General features: G+C 42.0%; 1 protein-coding gene across 1 annotated transcript in view; it reads right to left on the bottom strand.

Annotated features, from left to right (window-relative positions):
* Positions 1-3,169: 3,169 nt before the first annotated feature.
* The window catches only part of RGMB (repulsive guidance molecule family member b), a 19,089-nt gene continuing 423 nt past the window's right edge, over positions 3,170-21,835 (bottom strand). The window contains exons 2-5 of the mRNA XM_010567963.1: positions 21,767-21,816; positions 20,357-20,470; positions 18,998-19,586; positions 3,170-4,185 (exon numbers count right to left, since the gene is read on the bottom strand). Coding sequence (XP_010566265.1) covers positions 3,523-4,185; positions 18,998-19,586; positions 20,357-20,470; positions 21,767-21,816 — 1,416 coding nt within the window. The 3' untranslated portion in view covers positions 3,170-3,522. The remainder of the gene's footprint in view (positions 4,186-18,997; positions 19,587-20,356; positions 20,471-21,766; positions 21,817-21,835) is intronic.

The following is a 21,835-nucleotide window of genomic DNA, read 5'->3' as shown; positions in this document are numbered from 1 at the left end:
TGCTAAGGTAAGAGAACATAAACAGTTGGTGATCTATTTTCAGGCAGTACAGCAGAAGTTTGAAAGGAAATGCACTACTGAAGGGCCCTAACTTGACCATAAGAACAAACAGGTGGTCTATGCAGTTTATACTTCCAGACAGGTTTTCCAGGAAGAGAGAAAAAGATAATTTTTGGTTTGACAGTCAGTTGAGCATATTCCCTTTTATAATACCCTTGTTCAGGAGCTGTATGTACATACAAAATGTAGGATTAAGCACCCAGTTCTCTGCTTGGTTCTGTGACATGCTTCCTAGGGAATTTGTCAAGACTCCACAACTACAGAAAACTATCCTCAGCTGCTGTTAAGAGCTCTGTTAGCATAGGATTACTTAAAATAACCTTTTGAATAAGCCACTAATATCCAAGGAGTCAAGCTAAGCTCAAGACAAAGGCCAACAACAGACAGTGTCAGTAATAGCTTACTACTTGTTGCATTAAAATACTAATGATCATGCTATATTGCCTTCTGCAGAGCTTGTGGTGATAGATCAACACCTTTGAAAGTAAGCTCTTACAGATTCAATGGCCTCCTTCTGTATACACTAGACATACATATATTTAAAGCTCCCTTTGCTTTCTACAGTGGTTTCCACAAAGCATTTCAATGATGTATCTACCATGTAAGACTGTTACACACACACCTCAAATTCTAGCTGTAATACAAGCTTAGCAAAACAACATTCAAAGTTGTGTTTCTTGGTATGTGTCTGACATAACTTGTTTCAAGTTTTGGCACTTTCAGTTTGCCTTCATACTGTGTGATTAGCCCTGCAGGTGAAATGTTACAGGCTCCCATGTATACTTAGCAGATCATCTTGTTATATGAAGATCTGTAATCTTATGGACTTCTATATCATTTATTCTTTCAATGCCTCAATCTCTTTTTCAGTTTTACAGCAAGTAATTTTCTCTTCCAGGGTTCTTCTTGTCTGCGACTTCTCCAGTAACTTTAAAAGAGGATTTTCATATTGGCTCTCAAGATGGATGCAGCAATATGAAATAACTGTGTTAAAGCTCTTCTAAGTACCTCCACAAATACTGCAAAGGAACTGTGCAAGTGGGATCCTGAAGGGATGGTTCCTGCTGTTAGTTTCCCACACACTGCCTCTTCAATAAACTGGCCTGGTTTGCAGCTGCTGGTCATAAATTTCACTACACAGCTTATTTAGCAGAGGGGAAACAAGCATCTGCAAAGAAGTATAATGACCGTACTCAGCACAATCCTATCCAACAAGTGATGGCTAGGAGACAAATTGGGGCTTTATTTATAGATTGCCTGCCCAGTACGTGGCCCACATCCCCAGTTTCTATGCACCCCATCGGGGTCACTAACACATTACAGACGTTCCTCAGCAGGGTAGGCAACTTTATTCTTCTATCATAATAATTTAAACTATTTACAGATGGCACAGCCACTCTTCCACAAACATATACTTACTGGTATATTCATGAACCACATCTAAAAGGTTTTGCAAAGACTGACACATTGTTGGGTTTCCAAGCATGGAAAAAAAAAAAAAAAAACTATAGCCTTCAAAAAGACAGCCATTTTGAGGGCCTGTGAAAAAAAACATTCCCTCTAAGCTTAAGTTTTCTCCAGAGACCATTCACTACCTTCAAAATATCCGCATTTGATATTAACTAAAGCTCTCTTGGCCATGGCAGAATTCAAGAATGTACACTTGCAAATAACATTTTCTCAAGAAATTCCACAGCAGGAGCAAGAAAATGGGAAACTCTTTAGGGGAATTACTACATTTCTGAAATACTATTTATCTGAGAGGCTCACAACTCAATGTTAGTATACATATATACAGCATATATATGCATATACATATATATGATCCAGGGACAGAGAAAATTAACTAGTATATGGTGCCTGCCCAATAAGTATGTGCACCACTGCAAGCAAAACTAGGTTCATCTGTCAGCTTTCAGCCATGAGAACTTTAAATTCAGAACATTGATGAGGAAGCTGAGCCACACAAAATACGGAGAAGCCTGTCACCATCAGGTGAAACCACATGAGCCATTTTATCAGACATATCATAAGTCCACGAGCCTAACTCATCTGAAACAACACCATCAGACAGCACAGACACAAGAAGCTGCCAATAGTCTAGTCTAAAATAAAGTTTCACCTTCAGCCTTAACTCAGTTCTGACTACTTTAATCTCAAGTATTCCCAGAATAACACCTGTATGCAGTTACCCATCAACACAGGGAATTAATTAGTTTATTTGAGAAGACTGCTGCTGTCCTTACCAGTCAACAGTCCCTAACCCAGCCAAGAGTCTTCATAAAACCTAGGAACTTTCGTTCCACGAATGAACTCCATCTCCCTCCACCAAGGACTAGCTCGTTTGCTTAACAAAGGTAAGTGCTACTTGAGTCTTACTCAGGTAGCACTTCTAACATGTCAGTCCAGTCTCAGATGAACAGTTTTGAGAGTGAAATAAGCCCATCTTGGAGCTGGGTTTATTACAGCATGTATTAAAGCTTCCATTTCTTGCAGCAGATTAAGGCACTAAGTAAAACCAACCTTCAGGCCACCAAATCATTCTTCTAGCTCCTCAGTAACATTCGTCAGAGCCTGTGGCGTCACTCCCCTCCTCCTGAATGTATAGACTGAATTAGCACCTAAGCAAAGGACAGAATTCAGGCTTGTGATTTCTCCAGTCCATCTTGGAGAATGACTTAACCCTAGAGGTTTGAGGCAGCTGCAATAGTTACATTACATGCTTACACAACTAGACCACTAATATCTTTTAAAATCATCATCTTCTCCACTGGTTCTAATAAGCTTTGTAAGTCTCACTCCAACACATTTCCTCTTCTTCTTTTGAAACTCATGCCATGAAACTAGGAAATGTCAAAATTACAAAGAAGGTTCTGTAATTCATGTTATCCAAGACGGTCATGTGAGCTAATGGGAAGCACTTCACTTTCTCCCTCCAAAGAAAGGATGGCCATTAGTTTGAGGGACAGAAGACAATCCCATTCTTAATGATTTTAACTAGTAAACCCAGCAAATCACCAACATTATTACAGGACAAGAGACTCTAAGACTCTAGAGTAAGAGAAATGACAGAAAAAACCCACAAATTGATCCAGTTAAAAAAAAATGTGTTAAACCAAGTAGTACTTACAGGGAGCGCTGAGTATTGTATGTACAAGTTTATATGAATAATACATAGTTACTCAGATACACACATAAATATTTAATATATAAAAAATAAAGTGCTTTCTATCAGGTCCCCATGCAGGGACATTATAAAACATTTCACCAACTGCAAAACAAATAGATACAAAGAATACTACATCAAACATACATGAAAACAGTTAACACAGTATGTACAATCTGTTGGGTGTCCCAAAACAAAACATCCCTTCATATACATGGTATATACATATACACTCATCTTTACTCAATATATTATGACAATATATATTTCAAAATTTTGTTAGAAGCAAAAAAACCCTACAAAAATGCAATAAGGATCAAGCACACAAGTCCAACACTGACAAATACTTTGCTACCCTTGCCCACACCTCCACTGCTGGGAAAGATATGCCAGTGCTCTTTTCTGGGGTGCAGTGCCTCCACATCCTGCAAGGCACTGTGAGCAGCAGTTGTGAAGTTAGCGTCACCAGTGGTGAGTAGGTCAAATACACATGAGTAAAAATAGATGTCCTTCACCAGCATCTTCTCATAGCATTTCGTGGTGGCACTTTCCAGTGTGTACACTGACCAGGGATGAGCAGCACCACCCTGAGGGAGCAACTGCCCTATTACAGGCAATGGTAAGTGGCCACTATCATCAATACGTTCACTTGAAGGGCAACCGTTCACACAGAGCTGCAGATCCTGGCTCTCCTCATAGGCCATCACCAATTCTTGAGGCATGCGAATGGCCAATGTTAAGTAGTGCCCAAGCTGGCGTATATACATGGTGGTCCCAATGTACCTGGCATGCATTTCGATGTATTTGCCACTGACTTTCTCCACAATTCGCAAGCTCTTGGTGTTCCCATCACCTCCACTTGTTGTACCATCAACAAAAGCTGCAGGCAAGTCATCAGTCACTGCTTGATATACTTTCTGATCTGTACAGTCTTGGTATGATTTAAAGATAACAGTTATCTGGGGGGGGGTGGGAAGGGGAAAAAAAAAAAGCAAAGTTAGTGGAAAAAAATCATTTCAGTCCTTTCCATTTCGCAGCTGAACATATCTGGGACTGCCCACTACCTCAGAGCTTGGTAGTTGTCCCCAACTCACGCCTAAAGGAAAACAGTCTGTACACATGCTTAAAGCAATATTTTACCAGATGGCGATTACTAAATTTGTTCTTACATTGGCCTAGAAGCAAGACTATGAGTATGTGGCAACAGCCACAAGGTCAAGAAAGGAAAAGGCTTTATAGTTAATTAAGCATCACAAGTCCCTCCTGCCTGATGGTTTCTTAACACTTTGGAGTGCATCCTGCAGTCACAGAGAAGTCTAAGTGCCAAGTAATTCCCACAATGCTAGTCACTATGGGAAAAACAGAATAAGACTGTGCAAAATCACAGAAAGGTACAAGAGAACTCAGCTTCCCCCACTAACAATATTCTCAATCACTCCTTTTATAGTGACTCTACGACCACTGTTGGGGTACTGTACACTTGTTGGATGTGTTGCCAGGATTAGTTGTGTGAGACTACTTTAAAAGCACTGATGTATTTAGTGCTTTATCAGCCACCAACACAACAGGCAGTGAGATGACAGATGCATGACCAGGAAGAACAACTAGTCAAATAACTGCTTAGGGCTCCTGGACCCATTAGTCCTTGGAACTGGGAGATTTGACACTTCCAGTCCACTGTTGCTAGAAAATGTGCCCATGGAGAAACAAAGCAAGACTGAACAATATTCAAAGACATGCCTTTGAAGAGTGACTTCCAACACAGAAACCAGGAGCATAAAGCAATTACTCATTCTTTTAAGATTACAACTGGCCTTTTAAACCTTTACATTTATCTGAATAAGCAACAACAGAAAGAGTAGGTCCTCCAGTCTTATTTGAAGGGAATAATTAGGCTATTCGGCAGACCAAGTTTGGAGTGTTTAGTCGTTTTTCCTATAATAGAAAGTATAATGAGGAATCACATATAAATATTAGAAACAGATATGCTACTTCCTTTACAGTTTCAGAGGGGAGTGACTTCTTAAAAGGTCAAAGGCAATTCTACACCACGAATAGGTATTTTAATCATTATTTTCACCATTGACTGATTACATCAAAATTACTTACAGTCTTATTTAAGCAGTCTGCTACAAGATTCAGCGTACTCCAAAACATATTAGAAAGCATTTTCAACCCAACATTACACTTCTTCCTTAAAATCTACTCTATATCAACCTTACATTTTAATTTCTGTTAACCAGCACACTTCTGCACAACGGTTTCCTGTCCCTCTACTTTGAGGTAACAGCTAGAGGTTAAATAAACAGATGATTACAGACAATCCGAATGAAACCTCTACCCTCATTAGCCTCACCTCTCCATACCATACCAGTTGTATAAGACAGAAGTCTTCCCTTCTCCCTCCTCCCACTGCAACAATTTCTCCTTTGGAGTATGCAGACATACCCTAAACAGTATTTCATTGTTTTTCAATGTTTGGTTTGTCCCAGTTGGTTGACGTTGTCAGTCTTTGTGTCTCATACACACAAACAATACTTGCTATTTTGATTTCCTATGTTCCCACTGGCACTTTCTGACTGGAATTTTCCACTGTTTTTTCTTTGCAATAAGCAGTTATACAGCTAGCTTGAGACCATCTGCAGTCAAGCAATTTGGTAAACTGATGTCTGTAGACCACAGCTAAGCTTGAATGCCTACGCCCCAAATCCAGCAAATCCAGAAGTGCCCTTGCTGCGGTAAAGACCACCTCACAACTCTATGATTAATGAAGTAAGCTCAGCAACTCAAAGAAGAGAAACCCGAGATCTGCCAAGTGATTAGTATTTCTGCATATAATCCAGAGCCTCATGTATTAAACCAGGTCTTATATAACACAGTTTTGATGAAATAGGCTTCTATCTCAGCCTGCACAGACAAAGAAGCATTCCTACTTCCCCAAGCACATTTGCATTGCTCTGCAAGGAAAGAATGATTTACATTTCAACAGAAGTAAAGCTCTAAGTTTGCTCAGCACCTGAACTGTCTGGAGTCAAAAAGAGTTAATGGTTTTAATGAGACACAGAACTGGCTACTTAAAACAGTTAAGCAAGGCACCTGACAAAATTTATCAGGAAGCAGCCACCAAACTGCTTCCCCCCTCTGCAAGAATGAATTGCACGCAATTTCAGAGACAGGGAGAACAGAAGCTTCCACCCTAAGCCAAGATTAGAAATAACACTGCACATTGAATGAGGGCTGAACGACTATTAAGTGAATGAAGGCCTCCACATACACCTTGCAAAGATGCTCCGAACAGAGAATCAACAGAGACCATTAAGACTTTCCAAGGACACACTCATATGGATATTGTGTTTTCTGTTGTGTGACATCCATCTAATCCATAGGCCAGATCAGTAAAACCAGAGTTCTGTAAGGTCCTTTCCTTATCACCCACTCCTACCTCAATCTCATGCCCTGGTACTGAGGGATACTCAAGACCTTGTTGTGAAGGGAGATGAAGGAAATTCCACTGCAAAGCTTCCTCCGTTTAAGTTTTCAAGGTAACAGAATGCATTAAATAGTGAAAAAGGTTATTTCAAACAAATTTAATGTGTTATATGTGTAAAGGTTCATATAGTACTTTCTACACTCTGGCTGGGTTATAAGAACGCCCCCACAAAGCTGCTCATGCTTCATTGTTTACAGACTAGAAACTAGCTGCCATTTCTAAACCTAGCACAGAAAAATCCAAATGCCAGAATATTCAGATAAAGAAAGTTTTTTTGAAAGTATTGGTATCTCAGCCTTGTTCTCTGGGCACATACAGAGCTCTTAAGCTACTGCAGGAAGGAACCTAGAAGATGAAAATAAGATTATTCCAGATTTACCTGAAGATACAATATACAACCATCAGCTATACTAAGAGTTCTAAAAGCAATAAACCCCCCCCATGCATTCAATCTGCACTTGAAATATTTCATTTGGACTTCATCATCCCACTCCTACTGATGCCAGTAACATCGTCCTCTCTGAGTGTACAGATCACAAAGATTACTTAAATCCCAAGGCACATTCAAAGCCTTTCAAGGATGGTGTTACTGAGTGGCCAAAGTGAAGTTTCTGGAAGACCTTCACAAATTTGTAAAGGTGCCTGGTTTGTATGCCTTAAACAAAAGCAACACTTTCAACTCTGAATTCTTCTACTAGTCTTCACTAGTGCCATAACACAATTACAGTGCTGTAGGTCTGACTATATGTTGCTATTTTTCCATGCATTTCATAGAATCATGGAATCATTTAGGTTGGAAAAGACCCTTAAAATCGAGTCCAACTGTAAACCTAACACCACCAAGTCCCACTAAACCATGTCCCTAAGTGCCACATGTACATGTCTTTTAAACACCTCCAGGGATGGTGACTCAAACACTTCATTGGGCAGCCTGTTCTGATGCTTGATAACCCTTTGGGTGAAGAAATTTATCCTAATATCCAGTCTAAACCTCCCCTGGCGCAACTTGAGGTCATTTCCTCTCCTCCTATCAGTTGTTACTTGGGAGAAGAGACTGACACCCACTTCACTACAACCTCTTTTCAGTTAGTTGTAGAGCACGATAAGGTCTCCCCTCAGCCTCCTTTTCTCCAGGCTAAACAACCCCGGTTCCCTCAGCTGCTCCTCATAAGACTTGTTCTCCAGGGCCTTCAGCAGCTTCCCTGCTCTTCTTTGGACACACTCCAGCACCTGAGTGTCTTTCTTGTAGTGAGGAGCCCAAAACTGGACACAGTATTGAAGGTGCAGTCTCACCAGTGCCGAGGACAAAGGGACAATCGCTTCCCTAGTCCTGCTGGCCACACTATTTCTGATACAAGCCAGGATGCTGTTGGCCTTCTAGGCCACCTGGGCACACTGCTGGCTCGTATTCAGGCAGCTGTCGACCAACACCCCCAGGTCCTTTTCTGCCAGGCAACTTTCCAGCCACTCTTCCCCAAGCCTGTAGTGTTGTATGACGTTGTTACGACCCAAGTGAAGGATGCAGTACTTAGCCTTTTTGAATCTCATACAATTGGCTTTGGCCCATTGATTCAGCCTGTCCAGTTCCCTCTGTAGAGCCTTTGTACCCTCAAGCAGATCAACACTTGCACCCAGCTTGGCGTTGTCTGCAAACTGACTGAGGGCGCACTCAATCCCCTCATCCAGATCATTGATAAAGGTATCAATCAGAACTGGCCACAATACCGAGCCCTCTAGAACACCACTTGTGATCAGCCACCAACTAGATTTAACTTCATTCACCACAACTCTTTGTGCCTGACAATCCAGAAAGTTTTTTACCCAGTAAGCAGTACATTCATCAAAGCCATGAGCAGCCAGTTTCTCCAGGAGAATGCTGTGGGAAACAGTGTCAAAGGCTTTACTTAAGTCCAGGTAAGCAACATCCACAGCCTTTCCCTCACCCACTGAGCAGGTCATCTTGTCATAGAAGGAGATCAGGTTAGTCAAACAGGACCTGCCTTTCATAAACCTATGCTGACTGCACTTGATCTCTTGGTTGTCCTGTACGTGCCATGTGATGGCACTCAAGATGATGTGCTCCACAACCCTCCCCCTCGCCAGCACCAAGGTCAGGCTGACAGGCCTGTAGTTCCCCAGATCCTCTTCCTGGCCCTTCTTGTAGATGGGCATAACAGTTGCTAACCTCCAGTCAACTGGGACCTCCCCGGTTAGCCAAGACTGCTGATAAATGATTGAAAGTGGCTTGGTGAGCGTTTCCGTCAGCTCCCTCTGTACACTGGTGTCCTGCTTCCAGCTGGGATAGAGTTGTCTTCCTAGTAGCTGGTACAGTGCTATGTTTTGAGTTCAGTATCAGAAGAATGTTGATAACACTGATGTTTTCAGTTGCTGCTAAGTAGTGTTTAGTCTAAAGTCAAGGATTTTTCAGCTTCTCATGCCCAGCCAGCAAGAAAGCCAGAGGGGCACAAGAAGCTGGCACAGGACACAGCCAGGGCAGCTGACCCAAAGTGGCCAACGGGGCATTCCATGCCATGTGATGTCACATCTAGTATAGGAAGTGGGAAGTGGGGGCAGGGAATCACTGCTTGGGGACTAACTGGGCGTCGACTGGCAGGGGGTGAGCAATTGCACTGTGCATCATTTGTACATTCCAATCCTTTTATTATTACTGTTATCATTTTACTAGTGTTATCACTATTAGTTTCTTCTTTCCCCTTCTATTAAACCATTCTTACCTCAACCCACAAGTTTTACTTCTTTTCCTGATTTTCTCCCCCATCCCACTGGGTGGGAGGGGAGTGAGTGAGCAGTTTCGTGGTGCTTGGTTGCTGGCTGGGGTTAAACCACAACAACTGGGGTGGATCCCACCTGGCCCCAGAGACTTTTGTGTGTCTGAGTGGTGTAGCAGGTCAGTAACCATTTCCCCTTAGATTATGGAGGCTTCAGTCTGCTCCCTGTCCCTGTCTTCCAGCTCAGCAGGCTGGGTATCCTGAGAACAACTGGTCTTACTGTTAAAGACTGAGGCAAAGGAAGCATTACGTACCTCAGGCTTTTCCTCATCCTTTGTCACTATGTATCCCCACGCATTCAATAAGGGATGGAGATTGTCTTTAGCCCTCCTTTTGTTGTGAATGAATTTATAGAAACATTTTGTACTGTCTTTTACTGCAGTAGACAATAATTAAGTTCTAGTTGGGCTTTGGCCCTTCTAATTTTCTCCCTGTGTAACATCATGACAACCTTGTAGTCCTCCTGACTTGCCTGCTCCTTCTTCCAAAGGTCATAAACTCTTTTTTTTACCCCAAGTTCCAGCCAAAGCTCTCTGTTCAGCGAAGCTGGTCTTCTTCCCTGACAGCTCGTCTTTTGGCACATGGGGACAGCCTGCTCCTGCACCTTTAAGATTTCCTTCTTGAAGAATGTCCAGCCTTCCTGGACTCCTTCAGGACTGCCTCCCAAGGGACTCTGTCAACTAGGCTCCTAAACAGGCCAAAGTCTGCCCTCTGGATGTCCAAGGTAGCAGTTCTGCTAACCACATTGCTTAGATCTCCAAGAATCAATATGCCCAAGACAGTCTCCAACCATCACATCACTCGCAAGTCCTTCTCTGTTCGCAAACAACAGGTCCAAGTGGGGCACCTTCCCTAGTCGGCTCACTCACCAGCTGTGTCAGGAAGTTATACCTTCCATACACTCCAGGAATATCCTAGACTGTTTCCTCTCCGCTGTATTGTATTTCCAGCAGACATCTGCTAAGTTGAAGTCCCCCGTGAGAACAAGGGCTAGCAATTGTGAGACTTCTCCTAGATGCTTATAGACTATTTCACCTGCCTCTTCATCCTGGCTGGGTGGTTCATAACAGACTCCCACCATGATATCTGTCTTATTGGCCTTTCCCCTGACTGTTACCCATAAACACTTGACCCCTTCATCACCATCATCAAGCTCCAGACAGTCAAAATACTCCCTAACATACATACAGGGCTACCCCACCACCTCTCCTCCCTTGCTCTCCCTTCTGAAGAACTTAGAGCCATCCATTGCAGCACTCCAGTTGTGTAAGTCATCCCACCATGTTTCCACGATTGCAATTATATCATAGTTTTCCAGCTGCACAGTGGCCTTCCACTCCTCTTGTTTGTTGCCTATGCTGCATGCATGAGTATAGATGCATTTCAGTTGGGCTATTGATCCTGCCACCTTTTTTGGGGGAGAAGCCTTAATTCCTATGTGGCTGTTCTCAGGTGCTTCTGTTGTTTCTAACACATCAACAACCCTTGTGCCTTTGCTGTCCCGTGGATCTCCATCCCCTACCCGCACTGAAATGGCTAAGCTGCTGCGTGCATTAGTATAGAGACATTTCAAATGTGCTACAGTGTACTCAGCACATCATCAAGCAGACTGAAGGACCTCACTAGCACACCATCCTTCAAACACAGGTGTGGTGCCCCATGGCTTATCTCTAGGGAGCCTGGTTTTATCCCTTTCCCCTGGTCAAATGCAGTTCAAAGCTCTTTCAGTGATCCCTGCTAACTCTTTGGCAAAGATCCTTTTCCCACTTTCAGAAAGGTGTACCCCATCTGTTGCCAGCAGGCCTGGTGTCATGTAGACCAACCCATGATCAAAAGAACCCTACAATTCTGCTGGTGACACCAGTCATGGAGCCAGATATTGATCAGCTGGATCTTCCCGTTTCTTCCAGCATCATTCCTTGCAACTGGAAGCATAGAGGAGAAAACTGCTTGTGCTCCTGGTCCCTTAACCAGTCATCCCAAGGCCCTGAAGTCTCTTTTGAACACCCTTGGACTTACTGCAACTTTGTTGCTGCCTACATGATAAAGCAATAACGGATAACAATCCGAGGGCTGTACCAGAGTAGGACGTTTTCTCATAACATCTTTAACCCCATCTAGGCCTTCCACAACAAGACACAAATCCAACTCCTGTACCTAGAAAGCCATTCAAGTCTTCTATGCCTACTACAGGCAAAATTCCTGAGGAAAGAATTCAGACAGAACCTGCCTAAGAATTAGACTTCATCCAGATGTTAAAAAACAGATATGAGGTACCACATGCAAGAAGGTGACACTACCAACTGAACAGGCAGCGACTCTGGACAAATCTAAAGGTTGTTGGTTGTTCTTTTGTTTTGATTGTGGTTGGTTTTTGTTGGTTTTGTTTTGGGTTTTTTTAACATAGGACAGAAGGTTCTTGTTGCTCTATGGATGTATTTTGATCTTGGCTAGTTTTTCTCATAATTTTACTGTAATAGTCCCCAAGTCCATTTTCCTCCCCAGATGTTTGTCATGACTGGGTTGTACTTTCAGGCAAGAGCTTATATCACCATGCAATCATGCAGAACCTACCTCAATACTGTTGAAGCTGCTACTAAAATTCACAGACCCACCCCATTCTCCCCAGTTACTACTCCAAGCACAGATGGCCACAATACATGGAAAGGTTACAGTCAGCATTCAGGTACATAACAAGGAAAGCTAGTCAGAGAGGCAGGGAACATTGACTGAACATAAGCATGTTATGCAAGTATTTAACAACTGAATACCCCACCAGTGGAATATGCACATTGAAAGAGTGTCTCCACAATGCTTCTTACGACATTAGACTTTGCTACTGAGTATTTCTTCTCCTAACAGAGAGCAGCAAGGAAGCAGATGAGATCCCACAGTGAGCCTATCCAGTGACATGTCTGTAAGTCTGCATAAAGCACAGTAGGTCAGGCAGACTACTGAGATGGCACTCTGATGCAGCTAAAGAAACACCTTGCTATTCATGTTTCCCAGCTTTATCTTCAGCATAGGTCTGCATACCCTACACCTCATGCCTAGCATCATGAGAAAACATTCAGATGCTCTCCTTATGCACCATTTCAGTCTATGGGAAAAGACAGGGAAAAATGTTTAGAGAACACAGCCCTGATGATTTCATCAAGCCCTGGAGAACAGGTAGGAGATGTTTCAGCAGGAAGTTTTATGATACTAGACCAGTGATCTACCAAATATCCTTGGGAATTCTGCAAAGGACTTAACAAGTGATCTGTGAAAGGCAGCTACTAGAAGTTCATAGGCAGATAACTGCATAGCATACATGACATTTCTAAAGGGGTCTTGCAAAAGCTTTTAGAGTCCATACATACATATAAGAAAATTTAAACTTGCATACATTGAATAATCTTCCAATCACCAACTGAAAATGTCACACCTTCCCTTTCCAGAGGTCTGCAACAAGTGTGAAGCATGTGAGTTTATCTGGGAAACCAAGCATCACTCATCACCTATTGAAAAATGGCCTATGCCAAAAGGTGGAAGTAGAGAGATTTAATAAGGGAAAATAGTAAGGACTCATTGTAAAATGTTGATTCAGTAGACTCATTTCAAGTTACATCACAGGCTATTTTCTTTTTATATACATAGCAGGTCTTTTGGGATGAAATGAAACTGAAGAGTGTGTTACAAACACTAACGACTGCTTAGTCCATCAGACACCACCAGGCATCACCCAGAGCAAGATTTCTTCACAATTTTCTCCATATATCCATGCTTTTGCAGTACACTATTTGCTGAAGTCAACATAGCTCAAGGATACCAGCAAGAGGTGTATGTGCAAAAGAGACTTTGCTTCTTCCATGCATATTGGGGGTGGGGAGGGCATGGTGAGGGCAAACTGTCTGGGAAAGATTTAGGGACTGCCTCAGTGATGCTGCTGGGGCTAACTTCTCAGACGCAAGAACTGCTGGGAGTGTTACAAAACTATATACAGTAATCTCTCTTCAGCCTGCTTCTATGGTACAGAAGCACCACAAGACATTTTACCATGACACGTTCCTATTTCACGTCAGAGGAGAAAATGGGAAGGGAAGGCGTGTGGATTCCATGCACCACAGAGATATAAAGAGGAAGTCAACCTGAAAACAAGACAGTTCAGCATTAGATGATTTCCAAAAGGAAAGCCAAGATCACTCAGGAGAGCGTTTCTTGAACGTGGTTAAGCAAGAAGGTCACTGTTCATAAATCAGTCTAGAAATTAATCTACTATTGATTAATTTCAAAACTGCCTAGAACTTGACTATAGTTAAGCATCCTTAATCAATGGGAACCGTAGGTAAAATATTCCACCTCCTTTTCTCAGGTGGACAACCCAAGAAGAAAGGTTCTCCCCGGCCCCCGCAGTGGGACTATAAAGCTTATATGGCAACAGGCAGGAAGGTAAAGCCTGTTTAAGTTCACAACATTAACATTTAACTGCCATCACCATGTCTGAGAAAAAACCTGCCACTTATAATTGTTAACTTATTCTCTGTCCTACTACCCCAAAGAGACTCCCAGAGGCTTTAAAGACATTCAGATAGATGTTGCTGAGTGAGTATGTATGCATCTCTCCTTCCCTCTCCACCCCTCAAAGGCATGCATTGAAGGCACTGAAATATCTGTAACAACTGTCCAGGAGTCCCACAAACATCACAGGCAAGAGAACAGTTTAATGCCTGTCAAACTGCCACAGCTTGTCCTACTAAGACCAGGCTGTCCTGAACACCAGGAAACAGCATTGTTTATCTTTACACCAGTAAAGCTGAGACAGTTTGCAGACAACGCCAAGCTGGGTGCAAGTGTTGATCTGCTTGAGGGTACAAAGGCTCTACAGAGGGAACTGGACAGGCTGAATCAATGGGCCAAAGCCAATTGTATGAGATTCAAAAAGGCTAAGTACTGCATCCTTCACTTGGGTCGTAACAACGTCATACAACACTACAGGCTTGGGGAAGAGTGGCTGGAAAGCTGCCTGGCAGAAAAGGACCTGGGGGTGTTGGTCGACAGCTGCCTGAATACAAGCCAGCAGTGTGCCCAGGTGGCCTAGAAGGCCAACAGCATCCTGGCTTGTATCAGAAATAGTGTGGCCAGCAGGACTAGGGAAGCGATTGTCCCTTTGTCCTCGGCACTGGTGAGACTACACCTTCAATACCGTGTCCAGTTTTGGGCTCCTCACTACAAGAAAGACACTCAGGTGCTGGAGTGTGTCCAAAGAAGAGCAGGGAAGCTGCTGAAGGCCCTGGAGAACAAGTCTTATGAGGAGCAGCTGAGGGAACCGGGGTTGTTTAGCCTGGAGAAAAGGAGGCTGAGGGGAGACCTTATCGTGCTCTACAACTAACTGAAAAGAGGTTGTAGTGAAGTGGGTGTCAGTCTCTTCTCCCAAGTAACAACTGATAGGAGGAGAGGAAATGACCTCAAGTTGCGCCAGGGGAGGTTTAGACTGGATATTAGGATAAATTTCTTCACCCAAAGGGTTATCAAGCATCAGAACAGGCTGCCCAATGAAGTGTTTGAGTCACCATCCCTGGAGGTGTTTAAAAGACATGTACATGTGGCACTTAGGGACATGGTTTAGTGGGACTTGGTGGTGTTAGGTTTACAGTTGGACTTGATGATTTTAAGGGTCTTTTCCAACCTAAATCATTCTTTGATGACCTCCAACAAAACTGTAGTATGTACTACTTCTGAGAAATAAAGACAAATTCATCTCTACCTTTGGCAGGGTGTCCACAAAGACAAAAAAACTAATCATATGTGATCAGGTATCTGATGCTCCTACTTAGAAGAACAACTGAATGGTAACTGGAAGACAAACTTTTTAATATTACTTAAAGGAGGCTAGGTACACTGTGTTCAGTCTCCAACAATTTCCTGCAAAAACAGAAACTATGCTGCAAGAGAGATATTTAAATGTTTTGACTCTGGGAAAAATAATATTTTTACCCAATGTTTCCCCATTCTGGTAGTACCAACAATTCCTAGGTTCAAACCTTTATGCCCAGTAAATCCACTACAGTAAAAGCTCTGGTTTTTTCATTCTCAGTCCTTCTATTCACTCTCTCACCTTCAACCTATCCACTACAAAACACATAAAGATGCCAGTGACATACCCAAAACTCATACAGGAAGTCCATCAGAAAGAAAAAGAAAGGAGAGATTGAACTCAGTTTCCCAGCTAGTTAGTGAGGATCCTTCAGTCTCCATCTGACAAGCCCTAGGATCTCATGCCAAGGGGCATAAGCACAGCAGAAAAGCTAAAACAAAGAATAGACTTTGATGTTTCAGCTAGACTACAGAACATACAGTAGCCTTTGTTCACTGTGAAGAAACAGATGTTGTTACTATGGCATCACAAATATGCATTAACACCTACAAACAAATTGCCAAGAGCATTTTGTGAATAAATACACAACTCCCACATAGAATGTACCCTTCCAATCAAGGAATTAAAGGAAGAGTTTTCCTGCTTTTCATACTTTCCTGCCAGATACAGGGTGGGAGGTGGGGGCAGAACAACATACTTTTATTCTTCAGATTCTTTCTTAAAGTCTCCTCCTGGCATTCTCTTGTTCTTTATGAACATACTGGATAGCCCTCAGACTGCTGAGGTTACTCAAATCTCACCGGTTTTGGAGTGAGGAAACAACTTTACACATAATGCTCGCTTCATTGCTGATTCCCTTAAAGCTTAGTCCACCAGAAAACTATGATAAATTTCAAGGTAGTAACTACCCACAACGGCAAGTGATGGTATGCCCCTTCCAAAAGCACACTGCATATGGGGTGAAGATTAAGTATTCTGTTCCTACAGCTTCTTAAAATCACTTCCCTAAAAAAAACGCATTCAGGAGAAACTAAATTTTCTACTCTTTTTGTCTTTCCTTTCATTAGGTCTGCTTTAGAGTGGATTAAGTAGGCTAGTTAGCAAATTAATATTTGCTTTGGCTTCTGCACAATTTAAGTTCAGGATAAACCTTTGTTGTCATTTCCCATTAAACACCTATCTCAAATACCTGCAATGAAAAAGCAGCAAGACTAACAATGGATAATGTTCTGGAAACTTGCCTCATGAAGAAGGTAGAAGACCTGTTTGCAAGCTCTCAGCTAGGGAAAAAACACTACGTAGATAAAAGTCACTGAACTTCTCTTGGTAGCTCTTTATAAAGGTGCCTTAAGCTACCCTGTGGACAAAATTAGGAAAGTACACCCAGCAGCAGATAGTCCAGAACCACAACCCAAATGGAATACTAGCAGAGAAAAATGTAACAGGAATGAAACTAGCAGTGGCAGTGCAGTTTAACAAGCCTTTTCTGTATCTTATACAGCAGTCTGCTCCACAAAGAAATAAAGGAGTCAATAGGATGCATTCGAGATATGAAAACTTATCTTGCTAAGTTACTTGTACATTCAAACAACCTTCATTTCCTGCAAACAGGTGTGCTGATAAGTTTGATTACCTGCCAAAGAAAGAAAAAACTCAAGCACTGTACAACATGTGACATGTCTCTAGCATTAGAGACATTTCTAATATCCTAAACCACACATCTTATTTCATTTAATTGCTTCTGCACACTTAGCTGTACTTGTGCAACAGCAGGGATGTTAAACCACTATTATAAAAGAGGAAAATGTATTACCACTTTTTCCAGAATGACGAGTCAAAGAAAAACACAAAAACATTGAGAATAAATAAAGACAGAACGTACACCCTTTAAAACATGTACTTTCCCCCAGTACGTAAAGACATTTATCTCCTGAAGTTCTCCTCTTGGTTATCTGTTTGAGCAGACATATATCACCATAACATGCTACCCTAGTCAATTATTTTCAGAATGTGGCTAAAGGGTAAGATAAGATCACCTGTCTACTACCATCACACCCTAGCCACCCACACAATTTGTACACAAGAAGACTCAACTTCCTCCTCCAGCACTACCAGGAACAAGGAATTAAAGAACATTCTGCAAGACTTTAGCAAAACTGAGGAAAAAAGCTTACTTAACTGTCTTTAAAAAAAGCCACTGGAGCAGATTTCAAGAGACCCAAGTCTCTTTTGCAAAGCTTACTCAGGTTAGCCTCATTCCCTCATTTTATACTCCTTCAGAACTCATTCACGATGCAGACTGTTCTTGGAACAGGCACAAGTTAAGAAAAGCTGATTCTGAATTTCAATGATGTATCAGTCCAGCCTCTGGCTTCTCGCAAATGCAAAAATTTGCCTCACTCATACAGGCATTGACATTAGTCAGTACCTCAGAATCCAGCATGAATGCAATAGCAAAACTGATTTTCACGTACTAATATTACTGCACAAACATCTCCATGTAAGATGTGCAGGCTCTAACCTACTGTGACCGGCACACCCTGTTCCTGACTGCAGTAATTAAAAACCTACTTCCGAACTTAACAAAACAGTGAAAATTCTCCAAGATTGGTGGTCTTGAGACTGTGTACACATAGCCTGAGATACTTTGACAATACAAGAGCTACACTACCACAGTTATAAAAGGCCATGTCACTCCAAAAAGGAAAAAAAGATATGTTACAGCATCAGCTTCAAACATATGTTCAACTAATTACTTTTACTGACAGAGTGATGCGCCCAACAGTTCAGAGTATTTTTCACCCCTGGCCCTGGAGGTAAATCAAAGGATGTTTTAGCCACGCTTATGCTTTATGCCTCCTTGTTTTATTTCCTACAGACAGACTTGCTATCTGCCTTCAGCAGAAAGAGGGAAGTACTTTTCTTAAGGTAGAGAAATGGCATAAGCTATCAATACTAGTGCATGTATTCCTTCTCTAGGCATCTCACCTCAAGTGGCTGAGAGAAGAGCAATCTTAAGTCTTGCCTGTCTGAACAGGGACTTACACTCTCAATAGAATTTTCAGGCTGCTGCTTCTTTAGTAAAGCCAGGGTACTAAGACCTTCTGACAACCAATTGGCATCAATGTAATTTTTTTGCTACGTTCTTTCAGTTCTCTGCAGTTCCTATTCTTGTTTCTGCTCTGAACCCTCAGTGTCTTGGTAACTCATTTGTTGTGCCACTCTGTCAGTATTGTTATCTACTGTCATGGCTATACATTTTAGAGAACTGATGAAAAGCAGAGACTTAAGCTCTTTCCTTACTCCTTGCCTAGAATTCCTACTTAGTGCAGAGGCAGTCACAGATGCTGCAATCTGATAACTGTTTTAAAGCATTACATTTAGTATCCTTAAAGGCTTATGTGGTGATACGTACAGGGTTTTCTTGTGGTAGGGAGGAACAAAAGGAAGAAAAGGACCTGGTTTAAGTTTTGTTTGATTCTCAGAAAAGAGGCTAACAGTTTTACTTTCTTAGACTACTGCACAGAAGATTCTCAAGCTGCTACACTTCTTAACTGTTAAGGGCTAAGTGACTTACTCTACTGTCTTGGCCTTTTACTTTGGTACACAAGCCAGTGCTTAAGAACAATCCATACCTTATTTGTAGCAGTAGCACTGGATCCTGGGACCACAGGCACATTGGTCACTTGCACTGATAAGTAGTTATTGTCTATGAGGGGCCAAGCACCTTCCACTTTGCATGTCTGGAAGTGATCCTTAAAAGTCCTCAGATGAGGATCACCAAACAAGCCACAAAATAGGTAAGTAGTAGGAGGAGTCTTCTCCCCTCCCTGATGTTCTCTGGCTTCTGTGTGGCTACTGTAATTGCAGGGATCATGGGTCACTTCAGGGTTAGTGGAGGATGTGGGTCCATCTTTGGAACAATTTCTCTGGCTCATGAGGTCGCTGATCCCAAGCACTGCAGAATGGTAGACTAGATTTCCACGGCATACTTTGGAATTGCGATAGGTACAGGCAGAGTATGCTCGCAGGGCCTTGCAGAACTCCAAGTCAAAGCCCTCAAGACCCGAGTTTAGATGTGAAGTTAAGGATACGAAATCGGTGGTGCACTTCTGGATTCGACAAGGTGTTTGCAGCTGGCAGTCACCTAAGCACAAAACAGATGGCAGAGAGAAATCAAGTAAACCTCTTGGATTGCAATACCCTATTACACACTCACAGGTGCTGCAGAAAACAACCTGAAGACAACTTACAGCGCTCACCCATTAGGGAAACACTATATAATAGAGAAAAAAGGGTTGGGAGGCAGAAAAATAGCAATACAGACCACTTCAAAGGCTGAGATGATCCATGCATGACTTAATCCATTACTTGATATTGTCTAAATGGAAATTAAGAGCACTAACCCCTGCCAAGTATGAGCCCAGCATTTCTTTCCAGATATTAAGGTGATGATGCAATTCTGTGCTTAAGTTAATCACTTAGTCAATAAGCAAGTCTCCATTTAGTCTTTCAGAGCTTTACACAAGTTAGCGAACTTTTAAACAGAATCCTGCCCCTCAGAAGGACGTGGTAAAGGTGGCAAGTGATACATGTTTAGACAAAAACTGAATGAAGCAGAAATCAAAGTTTCTCTTCTAGCAAGCAGGGTGGAGGGAAGGAGGGTAAGGAACTGGGCAGACCATAAATTCAGTTTGCTTTATTTCCCTGGCACTGCCATAACTACAGTTCTACCGCTTGCTTTCTGGGACTAATGAGCGAGAAAACCCACAGCTGTCTGAAATGCAAGTTGCCAGCTAAGGAATCCATATACTGCAATAGCTGTACCTCTTACAGTGTAATTCAACAATAAGACAAGGGGCTAAGAAACCCACTCCCCATTAAAACCTGAAGTACTTATCCGATGTATGCAACAGGTACACAGTTCCGTTTACATGAACAAACCAGTTAGATCTTATCTGGTCACCTGATTTCCGCAAAGAAAGCATAATTACCATCCCAGCAAGCAAACTAGAGTTTTACAGCCCCTCTCCTCCACAGCTTTCACTGTCATGATCTGAAATCCTTCCAGATTCTCACGGCAGTTAACAACAGTCTTCTGCAGGTAACTTTTATACAAGAACTCATAAGAAGCAGAAAAGAAACAAACAAGACTGCACGCTGCACTAAAGGAAACAAACCACACGTTCCATAGGGGTTAAAACTATCAGGACCCCAGTCAAAGGAGAGATCGGGTTCCCTCCTATCCAAAGAGCTGAAAACAGCCATAACATAAAATGGACCTTCATAAAGAATATGTGCAAGACTTCATGCAACAGCTGTCCAAGCACCCAAAACTATCTACAAAAACCATGCTGTGCTTATTTGTTCCTTTTATGACCTATAACATTCAGCTGTATGTATACTCTAATTTCAAACTGTCATAAAGCAGATTCTGAACACCATAAAAAAGCTTACAAAGATACATGAAGTGTGAAAAAAAGGGAAAATACAATATACCTACCAGATACTCTTTTCCTTCCCCTCAAACCCCTCTTTACAACATTTCCCACTCATTTTGTATGTTCTCAAAGTAAAAAAAGGCATGGGTCCAGTCTGATTTTACAGCCTAATTAAAATGTTCCTAAACTCCTGAGACACAATGGGTGGGAAATGAACTGAATAGTAATGTAGCACTTTTCGTTTTTAAACACAGTTGTTTTCTGCAGTTCACACAGTGATGACAGAATATCCAAACCATGAATTTATAAGGGCAACATGTTTTGCCAGTGATGGGTAGCTAACGCAAATCTCCTGTCAAAATCCCAAGACAACACAGAGAAGGAGGCAGTCTCTAACCTACAGCCAAGCGTGACCATAAATTGTATGAGTAAATAGTTAAGTTTCTCACTTGACCTTTGTGCAAGTGAGATGTAGCTTTGCAAAAGAACAGGGAAAAAACCCCAAATTCTGCGTTTTCAGATACACAAACAAAAAAAGACCTATGCCAAGCAAAATGACACAGGCAACACTGGTTCAGAGCCTGACTTTCAAAGCATCAAAACTTTTCTTATATTTCCCTTCAGTTTGATTTGTGATAATATTTTAATCATGTATAAATTAGTCTAGCTGAGCAAATCAGTCAAGCTATCAAATAGTCTAAAAAATCTGTCCCTCCACACTCCTTGCAACTTTAGGAAATTTGCTTGCTGGTTTCAGTGGATTCTTGGTACAGAGAGGGGTGAATGAACTGCGATTTGACTAAAATCGGATAAGCCCCGCCTACAATTTATTTCACTAAAACTATAAATATATAAAAGTGTTCAAGCTAGAGAGAAACATTTTCACAGAACTACAACTGCTCATATAACTTCCGAGTTGAAAACACAGTCCACTTCAGTAGGCATCTGCCGTGTGCGGGGTACCTTCCACCTTCTCCCCAGTTTCCAATCCGCCAAGCGAGCGCTGGCTCTGCCTGAAGCAAAAAGACACAG

This window comes from Haliaeetus leucocephalus, unplaced genomic scaffold, assembly GCF_000737465.1.
Source record: "Haliaeetus leucocephalus isolate CR32 unplaced genomic scaffold, Haliaeetus_leucocephalus-4.0 Scaffold231, whole genome shotgun sequence".
Lineage (NCBI taxonomy): Eukaryota > Metazoa > Chordata > Aves > Accipitriformes > Accipitridae > Haliaeetus > Haliaeetus leucocephalus.
This window is presented reverse-complemented; position numbering and strand designations above follow the sequence as displayed.